This window comes from Xenopus laevis, chromosome 7S (genome assembly GCF_017654675.1).
Source record: "Xenopus laevis strain J_2021 chromosome 7S, Xenopus_laevis_v10.1, whole genome shotgun sequence".
Taxonomy (NCBI): Eukaryota; Metazoa; Chordata; class Amphibia; order Anura; family Pipidae; genus Xenopus; species Xenopus laevis.
In genome coordinates, this window is record NC_054384.1 from 24,587,867 (window position 1) to 24,605,256 (window position 17,390).

Here is a 17,390-nt window from a genome sequence, read left to right on the forward strand (position 1 = left end):
TGCCTATAAAAAAATCTACAAAGTCTGCTTGTTTGGTGGTAACTGGATTTTCACAACTCTGTTAGCTTTAAACATTTACGTAGAATGGTTTATTTTTGTAGCAGGGCTTTTACACATTTTTATGCTAAGGGATGAGCGAACGCCATCAATCAAAGACTGACGAGGGCCACATTCCAGCCCTGATTCCCATAGCAACATGCCATAACTTTCCTTTTTTCCGTGGAACACAGAAGAAAAAAGCATCAGTCTTAAACTTTACTTTTAATCAACAACAGGGAGGAAAGAAAGTTTGCGCCAGGATTTGCACACTTAGAGGCACATTTATCAAGGGTCGAATTTCAAATTCATGCAAGTTTTTTTAAACTCCCTAAAATTCGAATATACTCGAAATTCAACTGGGGGTTATTTAAGAAAAAAATGGAATATCTTAAACTTGGACGAATTTTACCCACTCAAAAACTCGAATCGAATTCGGCCAAACTCTATTCCAGTGTTTTCTCGGAAAAAGACTCGAATGTCAGGGAGGCTACTAACCTCTCCCATTGATTTATACATGAATTCGGCAGGTTTTCAGCGGCAAATAGTCAGATTAGAATTCTTAAAGGGCCAGAGTATGATAAATCTTGAATATCTAATTTAAATATTTTTATAAACTCGGATCGAGTTTGGATAATTCCCTAGTCTAATATGACAGTTATAACCATAAAAAAATTAATTTTCAATTCGACACTTAATAAATCTGCTCCTTAACAGTTAAATATTTTACACTTATAATTTTTAGCCATTTTCTCAAAGTTGAATGAATGCTGCCAGTAAGTTGAGTACTCGCAAGGTACTATACCCAACACAGAAAACTTAGTAAGCACATACAATACATAGGGGCACATTTACCTAGGGTCGAATATCGAGGGATAATTAACCCTCGATATTCGACCCATCTAAGTAAAATCCTTCGACTTCAAATATCGAAGTTGAAGGATTTACCGCTATTCCTACGATTGAACGATCAAAGGAATAATCGTTTGATCGAATGATTAAATCCTTCGATTCGAAGGATTTTAATCCATCGATTGAAGGATATTCCTTCGATCAGAAAATCGTTAGGAAGCCTATGGGGACCTTCCCCATAGGCTAACATTGGCCTCGGTAGGTTTTAGGTGGCGAACTAGGGGGTCGAAGAATTTTTTAAAGAGACAGTACTTCGACTATCGAATAGTCGAACGATTTTTAATTTGAATCATTCGATTCCAAATCGAAGGTCATAGTCGAAGTAGCCAAAAAAACCATTCGAAATTCGAACTATTTTTCCTCTATTCCTTCACTCGAACTAAGTAAATGGGCCCCATAATGTTCAAACTGAATTTAAGGGGAAGTGTATGTTTCCAATCATGTAGCAAGGCAGACAGAATTTAATTATAACAAAAACAACTGGATGGATGTCATAAAGCCAATTTAAACGCAATACAGTACTTAATGAATAGATTAGGGATTGAAATGTAACTTTTTCTTAAAGTGGTTTGTTTTAAGTAAAAAAAAAAAAATGACTATTAGCCACAGGCACACCCTGTTCCTCTCAAATAATTGATAGCTGAACGCACATCAAGTGCAAGGAGATGCAACATACGGTGTCTAAACAAAGGCACTAGAGTAAAACGCAACTCAGAACCTCAGGAATACAACCAGGTAGAATATATAGTGAATAAAGTACCCCCTCTTGTAAAATATAAGGATATTATAAGTTACCGAGGAGTTTCATGACCATATAAAAACAAAGGCCGAGTGTTTTTATACAGGTCATGGAACTCCAAGGTAACTTCTAATATCCTCATATTTTGCAACTGGGGGTACTTTATTTATTATAATACACAAGTTTCAGTGAGTCATGTGACAGAAATGACATCAGAACTCACCATTTATAACTGATGACATCAGAACTCACCGTTTATAAGGATATAATTTACAAGATATTCATGGCTTTTGTGTATTATAATGGAATAATTAGCAAATGTGTTTATTTTCCAGCACTTGAACACAGAAAAAAAAATGCCCGTGCGTAAGAGCCGTAAATCACACTAATCTTTTTTTACAGACAAATCATTCAGTTTTGAATCCCTGCTTTTTTCCTGGCCCTGCCTGTCCATGTGTCGGTGGAGGCTGCTGGCCAACCTCTTTTTCTAGTGATCATCAAAAAAATTAATTTGGGGGCTGCACACATGAACAGCTGGTCTACTTATTCAATTTTAAAATGGGCAAAGTGGTCTAGCAGGTTTCTGTACGAGTAACAAGGAAAGTCTGGTCTCCCAAATCTGCAGGATCCACAGTTTATTACAGGTGGGGCAAATTAAAGGAGAAGGAAAGGTTAAAACTAAGTAAGCCTTATCAGAAAGGTCCACCTAAATATACCAGTAAACCCTCAAAGTAATGCTGCTGAGTCCTATGTCAAACGAAACAAAGCATTTCTCTCCTTCTATTGTGTACACATGGGCTTATGTATCAGACTTCCTGCCTTCAGCTTAAACCTCCTTTCCCCGGGCGTGAGCATGCTCAGTTTGGTCTTCTCTCCAAAAAGCAGAAAATAATTGCATCAGTGAATACCTGTTTAGTCTTTTACTCAGCCCTTTCCTCTGCTGACACAAGCAGATTTTGCACTCGTGACTACCATATTACATAGGGGTTGGGGGAGATCAGTGAAAAAAATAAATAATCACTGGAAAGTATTAACATTCCTTCAATACCTGTTGCCTGGTCTGCAGAGATCTACCGCAACCTTTACACTAGAAAGTTCTGTTCAGGGGAACGTACTGTAATAATGAAGTGTTAGATGAATAATAAGACTTTTGATCGAGAATAAGCTGAATGGCTGATCATGAAATCACTTCCTGCCTCTCTACTTCACTTTCATTTATGTATGTTAATAATTACCAAAAAGATGTCTAATTGGACTGTTTAGCTTTTTGGGCAAGCAAGTAAGGTGGAGAAAATGCTTCAGCTGCAGCAGAACCTCTTGGGAGAGCAGCCCTTAACAATCAGGGGTAGTTGACCTCTTCGTATCATGTAGACAATGCCATTAAAACATAATTTGTAAATTGCATCCCTTTTTGTTTTTTTGTTTTTAATGCTTTAGCTTGTCCGGCAGCTCTGCAGTTTGGAATTTCACCAGCTATCTGGTTGCTAGGGTCAAATTTACCCTAGTAACAAGACGGTAGTTTAAATGAAACAGGAAAACAAATAAGAAATGGCCTGAATATAAAAAGAATTAATAGAAAGTTACAATAAAATTAAACTGGCTGCCTGGGTCAGTGACCCCCCTCCTCCGTTTGAAATGTGCAAAGAGGCTAAAGAAATAATTAAAAAACTGGATAAAAAGTTTATGCAAAGGTGAACGACTCCTTTTAACAAGGTTATCCGTAAGGACAGCTGGTTCGGTGACTTTTCAAGAGGTTCTGTAGCAGATATTTCATTTTCTAACAAAGGTACGGGATCTATTACGTGGAATGTTCAAAACCAGGGTGATCCTTCTGTAATTTTTATCACCATACCATCAGTCTACTCTTCTTCTTGCATAGCATTATTGTAAGTACTAGTAGATATGGTATTAGAAATTGAGCACCAAAAAACAAGAACAACTTGACGGAAAATCTGCCAATGAACCACAATGGGCTGTAGTTACAAGAAGTCTAGACAAAGTCTTTACTGTTTGCCTTGTGGAGCTAAAAATAAAATGGGATCTAAAGTTCAAGAGCTGGAGTAAAAAGCAATACATGTGTTTTTCCAGCCTTGTCTCTGCATGCAGCAAAACAAGATCTCATTGGTGTTTATGTCAAAATACAACTTGTTACTCTCAAGTTGTTGCTGAACTACAACTCCCCATATCCCTCCAACAGTCTGTGGCTGAAGGTTGATGTTTAGGGATGTAGATCACCACCACCTGGAGGAAGCCCAGGGTTGGCGGGTTTCCAGCCAGATTGGGCTACTAATTTAAAGCCCAGGCTGGTTTTGAAACTACAAACTAGCCAAGGTACGGATTTGGGCTACATTTTGGGATTTTAGCTGGTTTGTACTTTGGAAACCAGTCAAAGTTTTTCTTGCCCTAATGTGCCAAGCCTGTGTCTCCCAGTGCATGTTCGGTAATGTCGTTTTTGCTTAATTTGCAGACTGTCAAGTTTAATTTAAGACTACAATACCCAGCATGCAATGGGACTGACTTGTGTAGTTACCAGATTTCAGGCTCTGTACCCCAATCTCCCGTCCCGCTTAAGCATTCTCACATTTTCTGGTGACTTTCCTCAATTTCAGACAATTTTGGGGCAAAAATCTACTGGTCACCAAAATGTCTAGAGGTTGACCTGCTTTACCAATATTTATTGAAATTGTATATATATTAGGGCTTTATTGGGTCCCTATACCCCCTGAACCCCCTTTGTAGTTACGCCCCTTGTGACGGGTGAATTTGCCCCATTTTGCTTCATGGAAAAAATTTCAAATCAGTAAAAATTTTAAAAAAAAGTCGTATTTTCACATATATTTGTTTTTTTTTAACTTTTTTTTTCACTGCACATATGCTATTTTTGGGCTACTTTTGAAGTGCATCTTGGTTAATTTTGGGCTGGTTTTGTAGCTGACTTTGGTTTTTGAAAACTAGACTCGATAACCCAGAGTAAGCCTGTTCCACTACAAAGATGTATATTCATCAAAGGGAGAAAAAGAGAATTCTCTACAAAGTTCTCTAAAGATTTTGTTCCCAATGAAATGAGTGAAGAATTCTCTTTCCTCCTTGGATAAAATAGTTCCCTTTCCCTACACACAGAGCAGTAAAGGGGAGTAGAAAGTAAATGCGAGTGGATGGAGGGCAAGTTTGGAGCCACAGATGTGCAGGTCCCTGAAGGAGAAGATGCGGAGGGATCACACAGACAGATAATTACCCTAGAGGTTGCGCTGCCTGCGCACAGGATTGGCGGAAGCTTATCTCTCGGTCTCTCCTCCTCGTCCATCTGGCAGACTGGGGTAGAATCGTACATATCAAGCCGCACAACGCGCCGGGTCTTTGCACCTGCACCGGGAGATACCAACACAGTGCTACCGACTTGTCATTCAAGTTCAATTCTCCTCTGTGTCCGCAGCGGCGCTTGTTGTGTTACCCAGTCCAGCCGGCTGCTTTGCTTTACGTGTTGTTTACCCCTGCTGGACCGGGCTGGGCTACATAGCAGGATCTCTGGAGTAGAGTAAAGGATACGCTTCCTCTTATTCATCATCCCATTGGGTTGCAGTTGGTCGTGTCTTCCCAGCAGGCCGCCCCCCGATAATAAATGTAGCCATTGTGTCAAGAAGATCCGTTCTCTGCAGCTTTACTCTAAGCAGTGTCTGAGTTCCGTGCCTGACTTCCTCTCTGATGGAGCCGCGCACTTTCAGTGCTTGCCTTCTGCCTGTGCTATAGGTATTTGGCTCCGCGCATCCTTCACAACTTTAACCCTTCTCTTGTCTGGAGCAGCTGCACTTCTGCCTGGAAGCAACCAGTCAGGAAATCCATACTCCCCCCTGAAACGTCCACGTTGGTTCAGCCCAGTAAGCATGTGACGCTATAAAGGAAGGATAGCTGCGAATCCTGACTAGACTTGGTTTTAGACGGCGGAATAGGAGGGAAAGGGAATGAGGGGATTAACCCTTCCACTGCCAGATATACTTCATCCTTTGTAGCAACCAAAAGTGTGATTTTTTTTTTCATACCTCCCAACTTTCCCTATTTCGCAGGGACAGTCCCTCTTTTGACAGCTCAACCCGCAGTCCCTCATTTGTACTGGAAAGTCCCGATTTTCTCTGTACTGAACAGCCAGAAAAAGAAACAAAGTTTCTCACTTAATTGGCTTTTAGCAGAGAGCCCAGAACAGCTAACGGGTGCAAATAAGATATTTTGTAACAATTTTCAGACACAGTTTAGATAAGGAGAAATATTTTCAAACTTTCATAACCTGCCAAATTTTGTAAATATGAACATGGTAATTAGGGTGTGTGGCCACAGAAAGGGGCGTGGTCAAAAACATTTCTGCGCTACGTGCGAAAAACATTTTTGGTCCCTCTTTTTACTTCCAAAATGTTGGGAGGCATTTCATGTGGACAACTTTTTATCAGAATTTTCTTCAAAATATATACATAGAATTCGTTTATTGCCTTTGATGAGTGTCTGGATTCTGGATGGCGGTATTGTTGACCATACCCCCTCTCATACTACAAGCATGTCCTTAACAAAAACAAGTTTTTACAAACATCATACAAACATCATAATACGACACAAGTCACATGATATATCTCACATGCTCTTGGGCACAAAGACAACATTTTGGAAAATTATTTTAAACAAATAAACTCCTAAATAAACAGATACCACATAATTATAGGGTACAATACTGCTTCTGGAGACCCCAAAATATTAAAAGTGCCTATGCATTTTCTTGCACTTCAGCCACTGTAAATGTCTGTGGTTTATACATCATAAACACATGAGAAGTAATGTAAGGCTAATAATAAAAGGTTTGAAGAATTGAGAAAAAGTGTGTTTTTATTCAAAAAAAATCAAAAACCTCTGCAGTTTTGGAATTTGTTTTACAGAGTTTCTGAAAATCAATAAAAAGGTGCACTTTACAACCAGTGCATCATTAATGTGGATGCCAGGGCCCAGGAGTTTTCTGAATACTTTACACTATAAATGCATTTTATTGATTCAGTAGCCAGATGGGTAGCAAGCTGCACTGTTACCCTTGCATGAAGCAGGACACCAGCACATATAGAGGCCCTAGTACTTTCTGCAATAGCAAAGAACCCTCTTGACTTCAGAAATTAGACAAGCATAAAAACTAGTTTAACTGATACGGACGCTAAAAAACTTTTTAAAATATGAATGTACATTAAGGGGCACATTTACTTAGCTCGAGTGAAGGATTAGAAGGAAAAATAGTTCGAATTTCGAAGTATTTTTTTGGCTACTTCGACTTCGAATCGAACAATTTGAACTAAAAATCGTTCGACCATTCGATATTCGAAGTACTGTCTCTTTAAAAAAAACTTTGACCACCTACTTCGCCACCTAAAACCTACCGAGCACCAATGTTAGCCTATGGGGAAGGTCCCCACTGGCTTTCTAGGCAATTTGTGATCGAAGGAAAATTGTTCGATCAATGGATTAAAATCCTTCAAATCATTCAATTCAAAGGATTTAATCATTCGATGGAACGATTTTTCCTTCGATCGAGCGAATTGCGGTAAATCCTTCAACTTGGATATTCGAAGTCAAAGGATTTAACTTCGATGGTCGAATATGGAGGGTTAATTAACCCTTGATATTCGACCCATAGTAAATGTGCCCCTAAAAGTTACCTATAGGCCACGTTGATCGTTTTTTTGCAGAGAAGTCTGTTTTTGTAAATCATTTAACCTGACTATTGACTGTCCCATCTCAGCCTGTCAGTCTCTAATGCTAATGGACTCCTGCTGCACAAATATGGCAGCCCCCCTCATAGAAAAGCATGGGGAGTCACATGTGTAATGTAAAAGCTTTGAGGAAATACTTTATGGAACTTTATAAGTACCAAACAAAGCCAATACTATGATTGATGTAAAAATGGTTTCATTTCTGGTGTCAGTTTCTCTTTAAGACAAGGATAGGCTAAAATGTTGTCAGTCAGGCCAAGGGTTAGGGCAGGCAGCAGGGTTTGTAGTCAAGGCCAAACAAGAACCAGAAACTTACAGAGCTTTAAAATATTCTTGCAATACAGAAGCCAACAGAAGAAGATATAAAGGCAAATAGACACCAATAAATCAATATATATTATATATATAAATATATATATATATATATAAAAGATGTTATTTGAAAAATTGGACAGGGTTGTAAAAGTGGTTGTGTCGACAGTTATACATGGAGCATACCACAGACAGCATGTTTTGTACCCTTTCTCCCTTTTAGAAACATTGGAGTTTTTTGCAGACATTTCTGTGTTCGAGAAGTAAAGAGTTGCAGTGCATGATGGAACCTTCCTACATATTAGTGCTAAATTGTGGGACCCCGGGTGACTGCCTGTGCACGTCCCCCCTCCAAAAACAGCTCTAGTCATGAGGATATTAGTGGTAATGGAGCTATCCCAGCTCGGTACAGTACTTCTGGAATACCTGCTCTGCGGCTGATCTGCCAGGATAAATACTGTGGTGCTACTGCATACTGCTGGGAAACACTTCACATCTAAAAAGAAAAATAATGTGTTTACAGGGATATATTGATCCTCAACATCTTCATAAGTATTTGCAAAACAAAAGGCAAACTATAAATAGCATGTTTAGTCACAGTATGACTTGTGCCTCCCACTGTTGTGGGGATGAAGTGCTTATGTAGCCTTTGGCTGATCAGGATATATGAGCACAGGCTGAAACTATGTCATAAGCTTGTTTGTGCCAATCTAACCACCCCCATTCTGAATATGAAGGACAAAGTCATGATGGATTAAAAAGCATATAACTGTCTTCCAGAGGAGATGGGGACCGGGCTGGTGAGCAAAGAAGTGCAGGAGGGGGTGATGACTTTCTTGACACTAGCCCAGTTTGAGTCACTAAAGCCATCACTTATTGGCAGCCAAAATGAAGGACTTTTTTATTAATTACCGCTGCACTCAGCATACTCTTTCCATTCACCTATTCTGTCTATGCCATCTCCAAAGCAGCGAGGCTCACTGGCTGCTTCAAGATACAGTATATATTATATAGTGAATAAAGTACCCCCTTTTGTAAAATATAGGGATATTATAAGTTACCGAGGAGTTTCATGACCATATAAAAACACGAGGCCGAAGGCCGAGTGTTTTTATACAGGTCATGGAACTCCGAGGTAACTTCTAATATCCTCATATTTTACAACTGGGGGTACTTTATTTATTATAATACACAAATTTCAATGAGTCATGTGACAGAAATGACATCAGAACTCACCGTTTATAACTCATGACATCAGAACTCACCGTTTATAAGGCTATAATTTACAGGATATTCATGGCTTTTGTGTATTATATGTAGTTATCTCCAAGCCCAACAAGATGGTGTCACAAGGCAACCGCAGCCCTTTAGCAGTAAAGATCTGTGCCTCCAAAGATGTCCCAGTAGCTCCCCATCTTCTTTTCTGCTGATTCACTGCACATGCTCTGTGCTGCTGTCACTTACTGAGCTTAGGGACCCACTCACAATATACAAAACACATAGGGGCAAATTTACCTAGGGTCGAATATCGAGGGTTAATTAACCCTCGATATTCGACTGCCAAATTGAAATCCTTCGACTTCGAATATCGAAGTCGGAAGGATTTAGCGCAATTCGCTCGATCGAACGAATAATCGATCCAAGGATTATCCTTCGATCAGAAAATTGTTAGGAAGCCTATGGGGACCTTCCCCCTAGGCTAACATTGGCCTCAGTAGGTGTTAGGTGGCTAACTAGGGGGTCGATGTTTTTTTTAAAGAGACAGTACTTCGACTATCGAATGGTCGAATGATTTTTAGTTCGATTCGAAGTTCGAAGTAGCCCATTCTGTGGTCGAAGCAGCCTAAAAAAATCATTCGAAATTTGAACTATTTTTCCTCTATTCCTTCACTCGAACTAAGTAAATGGGCCCCATAGACTATAAATGTCACAATATAAGGCTGATGAGCAATTAATACAGATAATTACTACATGGCAGCACAGAAACCAGTGCAATTGGCATCAGAATTTAATAATCAGCCCTGTAGCATCATCTTATATTACAGGCCAACCTCATTTTCTGCTGGATAATTAGTGACGACCCCTAAGCTTAGCTTCTCAACAGCTGCTCAGAGCCCACTGAGCATGTGAGTGTCACAGACACTTTCCAAGATGGTGACCCCCTGTGACAAGTTTGAAGTCCTGGATCATTGCTGCTATTGACAAGCTGAAACTTTAGTCTGGTGCAATAAGTTCAGTATTTTTAGACATATTCATTTTTAGGGTTTAGTTCTCCTTTAAGAGACTTTCTTTTTGGAGGGTAAAAAGCCTGCAGAATGGCTGGTTATCTCCCTCGTCTCAACTTCTTTTCCTGGTGTGACATAGTACTGGAGGCAAATATGCACTGAAGCATTGGGCATAATGCCAGTGGCATATGAGACTCGTATATTGGGCTTAAAAATTTAAGACAAATTTACCCACTGCTTATGGGACAGCCAAACTGCTGGGACAATTACACAATTAAACACGAATTCTGAGTCTGATATTCTGCTGGGAATATCCACATAGAACAAAAAGATAACAGCTATACATACATTCATTATAATTATACCTATTGTATTTATTGTATTATTTGTCCTCCCTGCGTAAAAGTGTACAGCATTGTATATCCTTGCAGGGCTATTTAAATAAAGTTATGCATACAAACATACTGTATAATGGCTACTAGTTCAGTTTAAGGACACACGGGCAGATTCGGGGAGATTAGTCGTTCCCGGCGTCAAATAGCCTCTTCCTAGGGGCGACAATCTCCCCGAACTGCTTTCCCCTACCTTCCCGCCGGCTATAATGAAAAATCGGATGGCACTCTCGGCTTTTCGTTTTCCGAAGTCGTCTGAAGTTTCCTCATGAGGCAAAATGGGCCAAAATTACACCAAAAGCACAGACTACCTTAATTTCTCAATTTCTGTCTTGTTTTGTCACTTTTTGAAATCACTAAACTGTGTGCTGGGACTGTGGAGGTTAAAGTAATGTGCCAATGCAGATAACCTTGCTACCAGAGAAGAACACATGCCACAGTTCCTAGTAAGTGAGGCAGATCAGCACTGCCTTTTGTTTGTTGCCCTTCAGAACCATAAGGCACAGCCACAGTGATGGGCGAATCTGACCCGTTTTGCTTTGTCGTAAATTCACGTAACGGCAAAAAAGTTTGTCAAATGCACTGAAGTCTATGGGCGACAATTTTTTTTTGAACGGGCAACAAATATTTTTGGACACGTGACAATTTTTTTCACCCAATGGAGTCTATAGGAGTCTTTGTCACTGCAAAACTTGGCAACAATTTTCACTCGTCACTAGCCAGCATCAGTACTGGGAGTACCTCCATGGGCCCAAGATGCCCTTCTTGGCTTTTTGGGGCCCCTGACTTGCCTCCTTTCCACAACCAATTTTGACCCAGATAAGCGAAGTATGGCTGCTCCTCGACTCTGAGTGTGATGGGCAGCAGCTGAGCTCAAAGGAGCCCCCGCCACCTATCTTCTAGTAGAGATTCATTGTACTGTGCATCACAGGCTAGTTGTGTCTCTAGCTGTTGCAAGAGGAGGAGAAGGGAGCCACCAGATTCAGAATATGACAACTCTTACAGACCTAGTGCCAGCTCAACATCAAAGCCCAGCAGCCTCACATCTGCTCATCTATCACTGTTCTACTCACTCCAGGCTCCAGTGATCCTGTAGATGCTATTATAGGTGATGGGTTCCACAGTCATGATTTTGTTCCTGCACAAACTATGGGGGGAACCTTCAGGAAACTAATCCTAGATTCAAACCCAAAAGGGGTGCCCAGCATGTTTATGATGTAGAACAATTGTTGAACTTAATCTGATCTTCTTCTATCCCTCTGACTTGGCAAAGTAGCTGTTGGGTCACAGAGTCTGAGTTCCAGGCTTGTAGCACATTACACTCACTAAAAAATATACTTAAAACTGTGTATCCCTAATAAGGTTAATAGTCATCTCATGCTGATATTGCTAGTGTTAATAGTAGCTCTTTAACTTCAGCTACAAGGCTAAACCATACATACAGTACATGTTTATACAATGCAAGTCTGTGCATTGTTCTTCCTTAATCTTTGAAGTTGTTGTACAGCAGCAGCTAGTCGGCAGTGGGTAGAGCACCTGAATAACTATTCGTTGAATGTACTGTAGCATTAGAAGGAATAACCTTAGCACCAAGGGGACAATATGGGATGGCCCCCACCTCTGCTAAAGGCAACCCTACTTACAACTACTAGTGATGGCTGTTAAGGAATAAAAAATAAAGGTCTAAAATTTCCCTATGGAAAGTGTTACTCAGAAGCCTACTGTGCAGTCGGAAGCCACATACAACATTTCCACTCAGTTCTCTTTCTTAGTCCAATTTACAGAAGCAGCTCAGTATGAGATGTAGGTTTGTACTGGCACAAGCAGAATGGTAAGCACAAGACCATAATTTGGAACGTGTTCTGCGTTCTTCAGTAGATCTCTGAATAGACTGTGAAGAGAAAGAAAAAAAGGAAAAGCAAGGGAATGTTCAAAAAAAATAATGTTTACTGAGTAACTGATCCGAAAACCCCAAAAGTCTATGTTATATTTATTTTACCTTGCTGTGATCATCAGATGGGTCGAATCCTGGGTCATCTACTGTGACAACACAACCCTTGCAAGTTTCTATTACTTATAAATGGTGGAACAGTCTAACCTGTGCCCCTTTATCTGTTGTTGAAATAGACTTCTCAGTACCCAAGTGATTTCAGCGAGAGTTGGGGGTTTGTATTTAACAACATTTATGGTAATCCAGTCTGATAATTAGAGGACAATGCAACAGGACTTGCACACCATGTCAGTATATCAGCACTTCTTTAGTCGAAGGCTCCTTTTACAGTATATATAAATGTATATACTTTTAATACAGCATGACTACAGAGGATTTTTTGGACTTTATAAGCACTTCTTTAGGACATACTGTAGCATTATACAATTAGGTCCATTAATCTTTGGACAGAGACAACTCTTTTTTAATTTTGGTTCTGTAAATTACCACAATGAATTTTAAATGAAACAACTCGGATGCAGTTGAACTACAGACTTTCAGCTTTAATTCAGTGGGTTGAACAAAAAGATTGCATACAAGTGTGAGGAACTAAAGCCTTTTTTTTTAAAACAATCACTTCATTTCAGGGGCTCAAAAGTAATTGGACACTGACTCGAAGGCTATTTCATGGGCAGTATGGGCAATTCCTTTGTTATGTGATTATCAATGAAGCAGATAAAAGCCCTGGAGTTGATTTGAGAGGGGGGGTGCTTGTATGTGGAAGATTTTGCAGGAAAAATGCGGTCAAAGGAGCTCTCCATGCAGGTGAAACAAGCCATCCTTAAAGGGGATGTAAAGGCAAAAAAATAAAATCCCATTTTTACTTTCTTTAATGAAAAAGAAATCTATCCCCACAATACTTTAATTAAAAAATGTGAACCGTTTTTATAAGAAATCTGACTATATGCAGTGAAATACTCCCTTCATTTACTGCTGTGGATAGGAATTGTCAGACGTTCCCTAACTGCTGAGCAGGGAAACAATCATACTTATCAACAGCAGGGGGAGCCCTTGCCTTACTTCCCAGCCATGCAGAACTCAAGCAGCTTTGTTTGTTTCCCTGTAGAGCAGTCGGTGACTGTGTAGAGATTTGCATTGGATTTTATTTTTACCTTTACAACCCCTTTACTGTTTCCAACTCCAGCAGCAGCGACAAAGATCATGGATCCAGATTTAAACAGATAAACTGGGATTCTATTTGGAGGATTATTTTGCTGCAGCCGCTGGTTCTGCAGAGTTGGAGAAAGTTTGTATTAAACAATACAAAAACTATAAAATCCACATTAGATTACATGACAACACAGAACCCAGTGCAGTCTGAATATTCTGATTATTAATCAGTCTTGCTGTATCAGCTTCTGGCAGATTTTATTTGACTTGTGCTGTTTTAATTTATGACGATCCCTAAGGAGCCCAGAGCACACTGAGACTGTGTACAGTCTTGGTCTTGTAAAGATGTTTAACAAAGTTACAAGATGACAGCCCCCTGTGACCAACTTTGAAAGCATAAATCATTTGTTTGATTATGTTTGTGGTGCAGTAAGTTCATGTTTATGTTTAGTATACAAAATATAGCATTTCTAGCATTATTCTGTTTTAGGCTTTCCTTGTCCTTTAAGCTGCAAAAACAGAAAAAAACCCATCCGAGAAATTGCTACAATATTAGGAGTGGCGAAATCTACAGTTTGGTACATCCGGAGAAAGAAAGCACTGGTCGACTCAGCAACGCAAAAAGACCTGGACGTCCACGGAAGACAACAGTGGTGGATGATCTCAGAATCATTTCCATAGTGAAGAGAAACCCCCTCACAACAGCCAAACAAGTGAACAACACTCTCCAGGTTGTAGGATATCCAAGTCTACAAAAGTATGTAAAGGGTCATGTACCCCAAGCCAAGATGCACATTTTATATCTTGTATGTTACGAACATGGCTGCCCAACACATTATGTGCACAGGCACTTTATCAAAAACATAACTCAACATGTGTGAAGGTGCCATGTTTGTAAAAAAGCATTAAAAAAGGGAAGGTCTAAAAAAGTGCTGACGACATCTTGGTGTGTTGTGCAAAACATATTGGTCTCTGCGGTAGGTTGGGACTAATGCGCCAGACCTACTAGCTTTGATTTGGTCCTGTTACATGGAGTACAACCCCCCAAATTGCCTGAGGTGCCATTGCCCAAAGAGTAAAACAGTGCACAGTAGGTGTTAAGTTGTATAAAACTACTGTTCAAACGGTGGAAACCATTTTTGGAAGCTTCACTGCCAAAAATCTCGTTACAATGCAATGTCTTCAAGATGTTTGGAAGCAGAAAGTGAGAGGGACACATGGAAGGAAAGTATGAGCCCCTACAGTTATTTCCCTCATCTGCTTCAAATAGTCGTCTGGTGCCCTCAGACAGCCACACTGCTTTGAACTGCTCTACAGAACAGAAAATACAATAGTCATAGAAAGCTTATTTTTCTTCATATACTATATATATATTTACTGACCCACTTAACTCCGCAGATGTTCCACTTCAGGTCAGTGATCCATGTTCCATGATACTATAGGATTTTCAAAGCAAACTTTTTCAAAACAATCTGAAATTTATGAAAAAAAGCAGTAGGAAAATATGATTTGTTATTTTATGAAATGGTACACAGAGCTTTTCAAACCTTTTTGGATGAAAGAGAATTACATTTTTGATGCGTACGGCGCAATTGCATCTTGGGCCATAGGCCACGATTATGAGGGATTATATTTGCATTCTGCACTTTTTGACCCCTGTGGTAAAGGGAGAACAAAAGGATGGGAACATCTGCTCTTATTTTACCAACAATCTGGAAAGGTTTGAGAACTGAGAAGGCCAATTGCTGTAGGTTTGAAAAATAAAGGAGTAGCTCACCTTGAATGACCAATTCTAAGCAACTTTTCAGTTGGTCTTCGTTTCTTTTTTCTTAAATTTTTTAAATGATTTGCCTTCTTCGTCTGAACCTTTCCAGCTTTCACCAGCAGCAGAAAAACGATTTCTCCATGAGGCTACAATTTTATTGTTATTGTTTCTTTTCATTACTTATCTTTTTATTCAGTTCCTAGCTTATTCATATTTCAGTCTTTCTTTCAAACCACTGGCTGGTTTGCTAGGATAATTTTGACCCCAGCAATCGGATAGTTTCTGAAATTGCAAACTGGACAGCTGCTGAACAAAAAGTGGAATAACTTAAACACCACAAATGATAGAAAATGAAGACCATTTGTGAATTGTCTGAGAATATCACTTTCATGGTAAAAGTTAATGCAATGGTAAACAACCCCTTTAAAATGAGCTGCTGCATGGCTGCCCAGAAAGAACTTCTAAGGTGTGTGCTTGTGCGTGTGAACACAGGTTTTGAGGCCGTGCACGTAACAAATTGTGTGAAGTTTTGTGTGAAAACACAACATTATGGGGGTTATTTATCAAGCTCCGAATATCCGAAACTCGAATAATTCATAGTTTTCGGAGGGAAAAAAAAATCGAAAAGCTCTTGAGGTACTGTCAGCGCCAATTCTGACTAAGGAGCTCCTGCAATGCCGCCCCCCCCTCACCAACTTACGTGTCGGGAAGGGAGGCAGAAACACTATTGCGGAGAGCGCAATTGCGCTCTCTCGCAATAGTACAGCTGAATTTCCGGTTCAAAAACCGGAAATTCGGCTCTTAAAGGTGCAGGAGCGGCTTTTTGCCGCCCCTGGAATCCTTTCAGGCGCTGCCGCCTGAGGTGAGCGGCTCAGCTCGCCTCATTGGCGGCGCGCCCCTGGGTACTGTATAAGTCAATGGGAAGGTTCCAGTGTCTACGCTGATGTCAGTATCGATATCCGATGGTTTTGGGGATTCGGCACAAAAAACTCATAAAAAATCGTTTTTGCAGAGAATTTCGGGGAAAGCTCCTAAGTTTTCGAGAGTTTTGCCCGACCCTATTATTTCAGGCTTTTTTTTCCATAAATAAGGTCCATTTGGGAATTCGGAGTTGCTCAGAGTTGGATATTAGAAATACTGAGATAAATTCGGACCTTGATAAATAGCCGAGAAGGAATTAGAGGGAACATTGCACCAGCAGCAGACAAATTCCATACAATCAGAGAGGGAAGAGAACACTGTTACCATTAGGACAGTGTTTTCCTCAAACCCTCATTTGAGGCCCAGCTCTTTGCTATGGCCCTGCCTAAGTTCACAACAAGGTTAGACAAATGAAAACACTGCTTTATTCATTCAGCCTTAGAGAATCTCTATTACATCAAGGGGCAGATTTATTAAGGTTCTAATAGTAAATTCTAATTCAAATTTCCGAGTTGTTTTTTTGGTCAAAACAATTTTGAGTTTAAAAACCAGTAACTTGAAAATCGAATCTGAGATTTATCGTTCCCCTACCCTAGAAGTAACTCGAATTCGATATGTCACCGCCTAAATCCTCAAGGTCATTCGAGTTCATTTGAGGTAAAAAAAAAAAACTCTATTCACTCAACCTTTGATAAATATATGTTTACCCAAAATCTTGCTCTTAATTGACCTTCAAAATTGGTATTCAGGATTTAAATATCATAAAATGGCTTTCAGGCTGCACCCCATCCAGCCTCTGTGTCTGACAGTTTGGGAAACATTTCACTATTAGTATTGGAAAGTGTGGGATTTACTTCCCTGAGGTAGAGGTCTATCAGAATATTTACCAGGGCCGAGGCAGCGCATTGCTCTTTTCTTTGTTTTGGTAACAAATAGCACAATGGTCTCATCTGTAGCCTTTATCTGTAGAGAACAGCTGCGTGTAGATTGACGACAGTGGGGCTGAATGCAGTAAAACAACTCTAAAATAAAAAGCAGGGTGGTCTGAGGCACAATAAACATGAGGATTCATATATGTGATTAGATTGCAATGAAATCACTTGTTCTCTTTTATTTGCACTCATTTTGTGCACTGGCTCTACAAAGTAAATACACTATTTCTTTGGTCCCTGTAAGGGTACCTCTTGGTCTAGTGGGGTAACGGGGACACCCATAGCCTTTTTTTTAGGTTTGCATGTTCTTCCTGGTTTGAC

The 17,390-nt window shown here is 39.9% G+C and overlaps 1 protein-coding gene across 2 annotated transcripts in view; it reads right to left on the reverse strand.

Moving 5' to 3' along the window:
• hectd2.S (HECT domain containing E3 ubiquitin protein ligase 2 S homeolog) overlaps nt 1–17,390 on the reverse strand; it is a 196,683-nt gene that overhangs the window by 63,547 nt on the left and 115,746 nt on the right. The window contains exon 1 of one of the 2 annotated variants that reach the window (XM_018227501.2): nt 4,923–5,724. The exons of the other annotated variant lie outside the window; for it this stretch is intronic. Coding sequence (XP_018082990.1) covers nt 4,923–5,018 — 96 coding nt within the window. The 5' untranslated portion in view covers nt 5,019–5,724. Of the gene's footprint in view, nt 1–4,922; nt 5,725–17,390 lie in introns of those variants that run through there. 2 annotated transcript variants of the gene reach the window in all.